The following is an 11,614-nucleotide window of genomic DNA, read 5'->3' as shown; positions in this document are numbered from 1 at the left end:
TTAGCACGCCATCATGACAGAGTGTGGTCATGTAAAACGAAGATAAATAACCGGTTGGAGCGCACTTTTTGTGAGGAGGGGTTATCAGCAATTGTTACGAGCCATGGACGAATTGAAGTGTTAGATGAGACCTTTAGTCTAGAAGTAGTGTCAGACTAATGCACGTACGCAGCACAGCCTCATGATGCAAGCTACTATAAGCACGATGAAGTCCCACGAGCAGGTAATCCTCCGACAAAGAAAGATACAGCATGAGCACAGTACACTTCGACTATATAATTGTGGGCGGAGGCCTCGCAGGCTCCGTCGTTGCAAGTCGACTACTCAATGCTGATAAGTCATTGAATATCCTTCTGGTCGAGGCCGGCGTTGATGCCTCTGACAACACTTTAATCCCTCACGCAAACAATACTGCATTTCTCATCGGATGCGAGCTCGACTGGGGATTCGTTACGACGCCACAGAAGAACCTTGAGGGTCGCAGGATTGGAAACCCGGCGGGGAAATGCCTTGGCGGAGGAACAGCAATCAACAGCTGTAAGCGCGGTGATTAGTACCGATTATGTATCCTCAGACTGACAAATCTTCCCCAGGTGGATGGATCCGTGGTGATCGTAGCGATTATGACAGGTGGGCTGAGATTGTTGGGGACCAAAGCTACAGCTACAATTCTATGCTCCATTATTTTATTGCTACGGAGAAATACACCGACGGAAGTCAAGCTAGTGGACAACATGGATCCGACGGTCCGCTACATGTTGCCGCAGTCTCTTCGACCGGTCGCAAATATCCACTGCGCGAGACATTAGCACAGGCATGGGACGAGAACCATGTCAGTGCCCTGCCGGACTTGGATGGAAACAGAGGTAGTCCTCAAGGTCGGGCAGAGCTCGCAGAGGATCGTCGTGACGGACTCCGTCAGTTGGCTAGCGCTGCCTATCCACTCGAAGGTGTCCAGGTCATGACCAATACACTTGTGAGGCGCATTATTACAACATCAGAAGACGATACACCGAAAGCTATCGGAATTGAAACAACAAGCGGCGAAAAATACTATGGCAGGGAGATCATAGTCTCTGCGGGAGCATACCGCACCCCACAGCTCTTGATACTCTCTGGAATCGGCCCAAGAGACGTATTGCCACAGCACGATATCCCAGCCGTAGTTGATGCACCAGACGTTGGGCAAAATCTCTACGATCATCTAGAGCTCGCACAATATTGGAAGCTCAAGAACCCGTCCAAAGGGTATGCTCTTGGATCCGACAACCCTCTCTTTGCCAAACCCGAATTCGGACTGGGGGTACCCGTCGACTGGGTTGTCACCACCAGCGTCCCCAAAGATGGTTTGATAGAGGCAATAGCAGAGGATGAAGGGTGTTCACCATCAGCAGATCACCCTCTCCTGAAGGCCGAGCGATCTATCCTAGAGTACATCACGTTATACGCCGCTGGTAGTGCTTCAGACCCGGTCATACCCGTAGACGGTACCCACATATGTATGACCATCGTTGACCTACTGCCGACCTCGAAAGGACACGTTACCATCAATTCGACGGACCCGGCCGATCCGCCTGTAATCGACCCCCACTACTTGTCAACCGAGGTGGATCGCTACGCCTGGCGCACGGGGCTGCGCACTGCCGCTCGACTATTTTTGGGGACCGATTCAGGGAAATCATTCATCGATCAGGAAACCCCACCGGATGGGTTTGAGCCAATCAACTTGAACTCTAGTGATGAGTATTTGGATGCTAGGGCTCGGCATGGAGCGTTGTATGTCCAGACCCGAGTCTTTCATATGGTCCTAACTAACGGATGTAGTTCTACGTACCACCCAATGGGGACATGCTCGATGGGCAAAGTCGTCGACAACAAGTTCCGGGTCCACGGAATATCCAACCTGCGGGTTGTTGACGCCAGCGTGATTCCAACCCCAATCGCGGGACATATCCAGGCTGCGTTGTATGCCATGGCAGTGAAGGCGGCGGATGTAATCGCCGGCAAGGTATGATTATATTTTACCTATATTGAATGGGCAGCTCTTTCCACTATTTAACTTCCCACGACAATGTAATTATGTGGGAACGCCGCTAGGGCCACCCGAGTTTATATAGTTGAAATTGAATGTCAACGCGTAGGCCGGATGATACTAGTATCAGTGAACAGGCCCGAAAGGCTCGGAAGCCTCAATAAGCAAGTATGAGAATTGTCTTCTGAATTTTGAGCATGATTCAGTCCAGTAATGCGATTTGGGTATAGATAAGTGAGCAGATTGAATCGATATTCAATCTCCACCGGCTAGTGTACTATCACCCCCTTCTCCCACTATTGTTGCCGTAATGAATGGTAACAGCTGGGCACAGATTTAATCCCAACAGTCCAGCGTCAATTCACGTTTCAAGCGCACTTTGATCAACCTTGTATGAATGTGGAGGTGCTTCTTCAATGCGGGCAGCAAGTGTTGAATGATCTGGTTAGGGCTACAAACAAGCCAATTTTGCTATATATCAGATAACCCCCAGTAAATGTATAAATGACGTGCTTTATAACATTGCCTTTGCACTCCATGTATATATTAACTTTAAGGATTGGAACGTCAGCACTTTGCCTCTCAGGATTATACAGGCAGATATTTGTCCCAAGCAGGGAGTCGTACAAAGCTATAGCAAACTAGCCAGGAATAGGAAGAAAAAAAAGGGAAGAAGTGATATATTACCCAATATGCACTGTGAAACCATATCCTTCATACATCCCGCCCCGGAATATTGAATCTAGTCCTAGATTGAATGTCCGAGAACAATACCAACTCTACTTCACAAAATTGGCTGACGAGGCTAATTAATGGTGCCCGAGGAACTTGTGTGTGAATCATCTATCGGCTTCATGATTAGAATTAATGCGAGCGTTGAATGTATGTGGAACTATGTACAAGTCTGGGGCCTTGAGATTATCATTTGTAACCCGAACTCTCATTCTTTTTCTGCAGTTCATCCCAGCCAACCTGGCTTGTATGAACAGCTTACAATGTTGAAGAAAACTCATCCTTGATTGCCATAAATCAAAGTCCACTTTAAACAGGCAAACATCCATGACTTGACCATGGAATCGGTCTCTCTATTCTAGTAGCATCAGCAAGAGCTACACATCAAGGGGCGCTCCTGGCACAACATACATAGGAGTCGTGGACAGCCCGCCTCATAATTTCGTCTTTGCTTCTATCATACGTCTAGAAGATGGCGATAGGAATGACCTAGATAACTCGACTCCCCGTCCTACGGACATGACACAGTGACGATACGCTTGAGCTGCATCGTTTCATATCTCTACGTCATTCCTTTATTTAGAATCTAAGTTTGGCATATTGAAATTAGTGTGCAGCTTGGGCAGCCGTCACTAGACCAAGTTCGGATTCCATGATAAACGAGGAATTCTGAGCTGTAGACTGGTGGAATGAAACATTCGGCTTGAATATGGCTTTGGCTTGCTCGATCATATCCTGTGAAGGGTCACTAGCCATTGGCCTTGACAAGAGTTAATGAAGGCGAAACTAAAACGGCGAGACTCAAAGCCCCAAAACCCCGGTCTTTACATCTACCCGGTCCACTCTTTTACGAAGATATTCATCAACATATTTATTTCTTAACAGTCTATTGATGGTTGCTTGATCATGAATCCTTAAATTGATGATGACTATCTCGGCTATCTTAGCTGCCGGAATCCCCTATCAACATATCAACATTCTTCATTGATAATAGCATCACTACCGCTGGTCACAAAAGCACTATCGTCTTGATCATATTGAATGTATAAAGATGCTCAGACCCTTCAGTAATCCCGGATGCCTTGTGCCTCAGAGGCATATCATAGCTTTATCAAAGTGAGAACAGCAAACGGTACTCTAGACAGATTCTAGTCATGATGAAATGCTATCTACTTAAGGCTAACGTTGCCCTGTGGCACAAATGGTAGCATAGCTGAAAGATAAAATGGGGTTGCCCCTTTCTCGCATGACTTAGCATGACCTTGCGTCTGGTAAGTCATATAAACATGTCCACCCATCGAGGGTCTGCTACTAAATTTGTTTAGGCGACAACCGCAAATATAATGAGTATGCCAATCCTCAATAACGGCTTAATCTAGTTGAGGATAGAAATGGTAAACATTTGCCATACAAAGGTGGATGAAAGAGACAAGGATGGTATAATTAGCGCACCTTTATGTTACGACCGGTTCTGTGGAACAACGATTCTTCTAAGTGGGCAATTATGGCCTCCTATGCTCGTATGATTGCTACGGATACGGAGGTTCCTCTCAGTATAATCCCATCAGGTCGATGCAGAGATTATTGATTTGGACGAGCCACTCAACTTGGATCCTGATGATGATAATGAATGGCCGGATATTGAGTAGGTGCGTACATATTTCATTAGTTTGATTTGCATTATTATAAGACATCATCATCAGCACCAGCACCTGCCCCCCCCCCCCCCCCCAGCCCGAAGGCATCGCCTCGGCTGGCTTCATGACCTGATTTACGAATTGGCATTCTGAGCTGTTCTGATCATCTCGGAAATTGGGATACTAAAGGGCCTCATTGATCAATGCAAGAGGTTGACATTTAATTACCAATAGAGCAGTCATTCCGCTAAAGCAAAGTCCAGAATGCTGTTGAGTCTACGGTCTATCCATGGCGAATACGATGTCGCAGCTGCCTGAAGAACATATGCTTTTATAAGTAACAGCTGCTTGCTGAGCATCGTCGAGATATAGGGCAAGCCGATCCCCTGTGATTCTACTTACCCTGTTCCATGTTAGCATATCCGCTCGCCCCATCAATGATGCGTTTGAAGGTATCGTGAATTCACTGGGATATAATTTTGAGAGGGGTCCATTCCTCGATAAAGACGAGATCACTGCCGGCCCTGACTATGACTACTCAATGTGGCCCCTTACTGAGCTGAAGTCGAGGACCGCCCACACCTATATAAGTAGCCTAGTTCTTACAGAATGACAACAATCTCATTCTTTAACCAAAACCCACGTTTCGGTCTAGGATATCGAAGGTCTACCACAGAGCCGAAGTCGCAATCATATACCGACATGTCCAGACCACAACGGATCCCCATACCGAGGGCGGACTCATAGGAGTCTAACTGTCAATATGATAATAATGCATGACAACCCATTTTAAATCACGGTATCGGGCATGAGTGATATCATGGGAGTCACAATGGAAAGCGTTCACCCCAACGCCTGACGCTCCTGAGCCCTATCCAATCACTATCACGACTGGAATGTTACTGAATATTGAAGGCACGGGATTCCCTAGAGGGATAGCTTCTGTATTTGGTAACTTCATACCGGTGAATTGCCCCAACAAGGCATTCATAAAAACCGTGAGCACAAGGCATTTAGACGAATACATCGACCATAACGGGAAACCGATCGCGCTGAAAGACATCCTAATCATGACTACCCCAACACTAACACCGTGTTAGAGCAGGACAGGGTAGCAAGAGTAGCCCTCATTAGAACTCATAATAGCTTCAAGGATTAAGGAATGGTCTCTCGCCATACTGCCATATTATTGGCCAGTCAGCGCCCTACTGTACAGCCAAAGGAAGCAAAAAGGCTGAGCGCACAACGTGTGACAATTCTGCAGTCCCAGGTGCGATATCGCCACATCACTGAGCTAAATATGGCCGCTGAATATTCCCTCGTCCTGTGGTTTGCACCATCTGCCACTTATGTAAGGAAACGGGTTGTTGGACATGGCAAATACAAATCATTAACCTTTAATTGCTGTGGAAAGCGGATGGAGCGAATCTTAGCCGCACTGGCGCGCTGATAAAGACCTACACACTGTGATTGATTATATACATTTCCTGCATTTTCGTCCAATAATGACTTGATAGGGCTCCGCAAGGCATGCTGGGAAATGCCTTCGGCTTTTCGCGTGTACTTTAGTGGGCAAGAGACGCTATTTTGAAAGCTACTATCAACAGGGAGGAGGACCCTGATGTCAACCAGAATACTCGTGAGTTTGTTGCTAGACAGCGATAGTCCTCGCTTGTGGGTTTGACACTGGAGCAGGCTCGGCGTGGGGATTTGGTTAAACTGCCACAACGGCAGAAAAGAAGGTGGTATGTATTGAACAGCCTATACCGGGTGACGCTACAGTATACCTTGCCGCTTGTGCATGGACAAATCGACCACTGAACGGGTACATTGGAGGCCATATCCATTGGACTTTCGCTAGCGGTAGGTAGACTACGTGCCTATTTGATTCTGCACAGAGAATAGAAGGGACCTGCTCGGTAAAGCTTCATGCTTCATCGACAACAGGAGGAGGTCAAGAATCGGTTTCCAACATTAATAGTATATCTAGAGATTTGGGAGCTGAGAGACGGATAATTTGCTTTGAGAGAGCCACGCATTGTGAGTCTTTTCATTAATAAATGTACGTTGAAACTAATTATGTCTTTAGAATATTCTTCCATCCTCTACCAATCCGCGAAACCTTATATTTAGAATCACAAATTTAATTGCTAAAGGTCCCTCGGGCCTTGATTCCTAACTTCAATGCGGCAGGGACTTTAACCATAGATATGGGACTCTGTTATACCCAGCTGAATATTGCGAGAACAGAGACAGTGTTCAACAGAGCAATAGATGTGATTCGACCGCTGGACAAGAATAGAGACAACCCTGGGTATCTGCTGCCACCAACCTGTTGATCCTTATGCTTTACTTGTAATGACATGGCCTTTCATTACAACGAAGAGGATGAAGAACAGGGCCTAAACTTCCGACGATCAACTACAGGAGAAGATTGCCTTTAGGGAGCAGGAGACTCGAAAAACGGGTTCTTTCACTATCTGTGCCTATGCTTCAATATATACTGTTCCTTGCAATAAAACACAAAGACGGGGTTTCTAGTGTATTATGACAATGTCAAGCCCGTTACAGGGATGCCGGGTAGAAGGGGATCTCGATCATGCCAGCCGCGAAAGTTGAAACGGGTTCGTCACAAGGTGTAGTCGAGAATGGCTCCAAGCCCATGAGAGATGGAGTTACATCAAGTGTGAATATAAAGGCAGTTTCAGTGAAAGTGCCTACACACAGAACACCTCTTACGGCTCTTGGCCAATCGCAATTTGGCTCCAATCCCCTCGTACTGTTGGGAAGCCTGGATAAGGCTGATGCAGGGGAGGAGGTTTCAGCCGCAGGCAAGCGAACAAGGGCTAGCCAGCTACGAATGAGGTTGAAAGGATAAAGGCAGGGATGATGGAATAGAGGCCGCCGAGGGAAATGATGCCAATTGGGCAGTCAGAGAGAAGGGCCCTACTGTGATAGAGATGTACAGGACTCTAGGAAAATAGCAACTGCGCTGGTTGTAATTGACTGGGAGAATCCCTAGCGAGATGTGTTTCTGTAAGGGCTCTCACTAGTTGAATGTACAAGTCCGTGTTGCTATAGCCTTATCATGTAGAACATTCTATCTCTCCATAACCTGGTCCGAGGATGTCCAAGTGGCTAGAAAAGAGCATGTACACACACGCAGCATAGCGTCTCAAGAACAGGGCACGACACCAGCCGATCCAGGGAAGTCGCAATATACGCCGGAATTGCTCTGGGCACAAACCAACCCAGCAGGACATGGCTGCATCACCCACCTCTCATTGTCGCAAATACCGAACTGATTTCCATTGCAAGAAAATACTCCACTAGTCGGACATTCTTCCCCATCAATCGGACACACAGTTGAGGTGGGTGCTACGGATGGCTTACTGGATGTCGGACTAGCTGTGGAGGATTTCGTGGTGGTCAACGTGGTACTTGTAGATATAGTCTTTGTCGTAGGGGTAGTTGAGGTCGTCTTTGATGTCGTAGTCGAGCTTGTCGTCGAAGTTGGAGGAGCTCCACCACCCAAGGCTGACCTGAGTCCTGAGAGAAAGCCGCTATTGGCGTAAACCTGACTCGCATCCCATACCATGACTCCTCCAAAACTGCTGAACTGTTTCACGTAGTTGATGATCTCGGTAACGGTTGATATAGGCTGGTACCCAGTCCCTGCTGCACCCTTGTTTCCAGGAACACCGAGAAAGACTTTGGCGTTTTTGTTTAGAGAGGTTTCACGAGCCCATCTGTCCCAGACATCGAAGTTGAAGTTATATTGTGCTGCGCTACCGGGGACAAATGCCTGAAGTCCGCAATAGTTGTTGTAGAACTGAATCCATATCGCATCGAAGTACACAGCGCCATTGAGCATAGGACCATCCGCGGCGTCTGGGTAGGGACACTGCGGTGCTGCTGTGGTGTAGTATTTCTTTGAGGTATCGCTTCCGTAATATGATCGCAATTGGTTAGCAAAGGCCGGCATGTTGTTGACAGTTGCCTCGAAGTCGAGGTCGAAGCCGTCAACTACTGCGTCTCCGAACGGTCGTTTCACAGAGGAATTAGAAACAGGCCCGAATGTCTCCCAGATCATCTTGGCACCGGCAGCTGCGGCTGCTTCGCTGGAAAAGCCTCCTTCGTTGTAAGTGGCTCCTCCGATCGAAAGGAGGATCGTCCGTCCGAGCGACTGGCATTCCTTGATGTCCTCACTGATAACATAGTCGAGTTAGCGTATCTATTATATACGATTTCGAGCGTACTCACGCAATTTGGGGACAATCTAAAAGTTGAGTCCCTGAAAACGTGGTGCAGTTATCGCCAGCGTTTGCGAAATTGACTTCGGGGACACCACCGGCCCCATTGATCCTAGTCAGGAAGGAGATCTGGTATACCTATCTGTGCTGTTAGTGAATCCTTGAGCAGTTTGGGTCTATTCGATATAATACATCTATGCCCGTAGCTGGACATCACATGGGTCGAATCGTTAGCTATTGCATGCTTACGTGGTGTAGAGTCAGCCTTACTCCTGCAGTAATACGACAGACGCTGTTGAACATATGGACCGGTAGACTGTCCATAGGAATTCTGGCCTGAGAGATCCTATCAGCTATGGCGCAGGCTACGTGCTTGGCGCCGATATTTACCCCAGTAAGCAGCAATGTTGTTATTACTGTTCAAGTTCAACGCGGCCAGCGCGCCTTTGAAAGAAGCCAGAGCAAGCGTGAAGAGTGCAACAGTCTTTGAATAAGGCATGGTGGGGTATCATGAAACGCAATAGCTAACCGGCTTAAAAGACCTGGCGTTGAGGTTGAGTACAGCTCTACATGTAGGAATGTTGGTCCTTATTATACATCTTGCGGTAAGGCTTTTAATGAGCAAACAGATGGTTGAATTAGATTAACTGCGCACATTGCGAGTCATCTGCGTTTGTCATGGGTATTTTGGACCAGCCTTTGAGAGTTGTGCACACGCATTCCTTGGCTTCATTCTTTGATCTCAATAGTCGGAGACATTGGTGAGACGACAATGGATTTCGGTGGAATGCTACGTTCGCATCTCACTGGGAATAAGAACGCTAAAAAGGTCGAAAGAACGAAGATAGTCGTTTGCACGCGACGTGTTTCAAACGGAATTACAGGGCGGCGCCGTTATGGTGTGCACTACGAAGTGTTAGCGATGGAGTACAAAGTTGCTTGGCTAGTGTATGTCGAAGGCATGACAAACGGGCTCTGCATCATGGAAGGCAACTAATAATCGGGATTGAAATCCCCGGTGGTTGCCATGTTGTAGCGGCTAAGCATTCTTCTCCGTCAGGTGAGAAGCCCTAAGAGATTGTCATGCAGGTGATCTGATCACCTCTTTGGGCGGTATGATCTTGAGAACCTTGTTCTAAATTTCGGGATATAATGCCCAGTGCCCCTGCATGATATTCCATGTAGGATAAGGAGGGTTTCACGAGAAGGCTACATGGACGAAGAGCCATTCGAGAATGGTTAAATCAATGCAACTCTGCCGGGTAACCACATGCCGGCACTGGGAAATGAAGCAAACTCGCTTACTCGTTGAAAGGCCTCATGACGGCCCCGTCTAGACTCTCATGTCACATTCTTCGGTGCCCCCCCGCTACTCCGCGGCTTGACAAGGGGTATTAACCCTGCCAATGGCCTGTCAATAATTGATGGAAATGGGTCAGGGACATCTGCCACTTGGAAGATAAGCTACCATGAAACTGTTTCATCCCTTGTGGCCGTCGCTCTGGTGGTTCTGTCTTATGCACCTTCCACGTGCGATATTACCTCTTCCAAGGCCTTCACAACTTCATTTGTCAGCCCTGCGATCTTGTACAAGGAACAATCAATGCGAGCTCCCCCTTCTGCCAGTTTGAAACACTTCATGGTACCCATGTCCTCGATCTCATTTCCCCTCGACGCCCTGGAATGCGAAGGATCTAAGACACAACAGCCTCTCGCCCTTTCCCCAAAATATAGCGTTCCCTTCACTCTGATTTACATTATTTAAATACCTTAGCTATTCCGTAGGTATGTTTACAGGTCGTTGTCGGCGCCGAGCTTCGCCCAGACGGCTGCGGCCATTCCTACATAATGACTGGTCCACCGTGGCTCCATTCTTTGTTTCCTATAATTTAGGATGTTATTATGTATGTTTTGGCCACAAGGTACATGAACCTCGAGACCATCTCTATGGTATCTAAATTATAGGTCGCTTCATCGGGACTAACAATTGGTTTCTGTGTTCCTTAACGCGTCATGAGACCCAGTAGACCAACACTGTAGATCGTCGCTAATTATTAGTTTCCTATAGAGGTATCTGTACTAGTACTTGTGTTCACTGCCTCCATCTACCAATTTAATAAATGTTACTGTCACAGATACCTCGCTCAGTTCCTAACAAAGAAGACTATTGGGGATATCAGTACCTAATCGTTGTAGACAATGTGGGGGTAGCATCAGACATAGCGTAAACTCCCTATCTAAGAATTTACATGTAGAAATTTGATACTATTCAGTAGGTCATATGAGGGAGAATGTAACTATATCCACATTTGAACACTACGTTTAGGAGGTTACTGACTACTTTGGCCTCTAGGCAATAGAGTATCCTGATCAAATTGACTACTTTTGTTACCCTGATACGCTGTCGTGGTCTAATGATGAACATATATATCCAACACGTCACGATGGAAATCAGTGTAGTTGCTTTACTGCTCATAGAGGTGCGCATGGTCAGTGTAACGTTTTGTCTTAGTGGTGTGCATTCTGTACGTCTGACCAAGTGAGCACCCAGTCACATCATGTTAACAACCTGCCATCTACACAAAATGAAGGCTAAGTTATACTCAGTTAAGGATTGTCGGTACACAGTAAAGAACGGGATGATGTCAACCCCGTACATTGTTGACGAGGAGGCTGAGCACAAATGACAAACGTCGAGCTCTGTTGGGAATACTATCTTAACATCTGACAGCATGATATATGAACAATACCTAACCTACGGAATTCCATTCCGGAGATTGAGTCCAGTCCAGTCCAAACAGGGTGGAACATATATATGTGCTGACGGATGGTTTGTGTATATCCTAGTACGAGGCTGGATAACCCACACTATTTCTTTTCCTTCGAGTAGGACCATACATTATATGTACTGTTGAGCAGTTCCTCTTTGGTTCGACATACTATGCTCACCGGGGGCATTC

The 11,614-nt window shown here is 46.9% G+C and overlaps 2 protein-coding genes across 2 annotated transcripts; one reads left to right on the top strand and one right to left on the bottom strand.

Moving 5' to 3' along the window:
* Positions 1-251: 251 nt before the first annotated feature.
* Positions 252-2,036, top strand: BDV27DRAFT_169046 (GMC family oxidoreductase; the record flags this gene model as incomplete). Its single annotated transcript, XM_032074931.1, has 3 exons — positions 252-537; positions 594-1,776; positions 1,825-2,036. The coding sequence occupies 3 exons, from the start codon at positions 252-254 to the stop codon at positions 2,012-2,014; spliced, it is 1,659 nt and encodes a 552-aa protein (XP_031933580.1). The 3' UTR covers positions 2,015-2,036.
* Positions 2,037-7,383: 5,347 nt separating this feature from the next.
* Positions 7,384-9,270, bottom strand: chi3 (putative class III chitinase). Its single transcript, XM_032077109.1, has 5 exons — positions 9,045-9,270; positions 8,925-8,990; positions 8,847-8,860; positions 8,665-8,792; positions 7,384-8,609 (listed from the first exon to the last, which is right to left on the bottom strand). Exons 1-5 carry the CDS (start codon positions 9,151-9,153, stop codon positions 7,577-7,579), a joined length of 1,350 nt encoding a protein of 449 aa, XP_031933579.1. The 5' UTR covers positions 9,154-9,270; the 3' UTR covers positions 7,384-7,576.
* Between the last annotated feature and the right edge of the window lie 2,344 nt (positions 9,271-11,614).

The sequence above is a fragment of the Aspergillus caelatus genome (genome assembly GCF_009193585.1).
Source record: "Aspergillus caelatus strain CBS 763.97 unplaced genomic scaffold BDV27scaffold_3, whole genome shotgun sequence".
Lineage (NCBI taxonomy): Eukaryota > Fungi > Ascomycota > Eurotiomycetes > Eurotiales > Aspergillaceae > Aspergillus > Aspergillus caelatus.
Note: the sequence above shows the minus strand (reverse complement) of the source record. Positions and strands in the feature narration are given on the sequence as shown.

Coding starts and splice junctions, on each gene's coding strand:
- chi3 (XM_032077109.1), bottom strand. CDS start 9,153: ATGCCTTATTCAAAGACTGTTGCACTCTTCACGCTTGCTCTGGCTTCT. Junction 8,991..9,044: donor CAACATTGCTGCTTACTGGG/GTAAATATCGGC, acceptor AGGATCTCTCAG/GCCAGAATTCCTATGGACAG. Junction 8,610..8,664: donor TTAGATTGTCCCCAAATTGC/GTGAGTACGCTC, acceptor CTATGTTATCAG/TGAGGACATCAAGGAATGCC.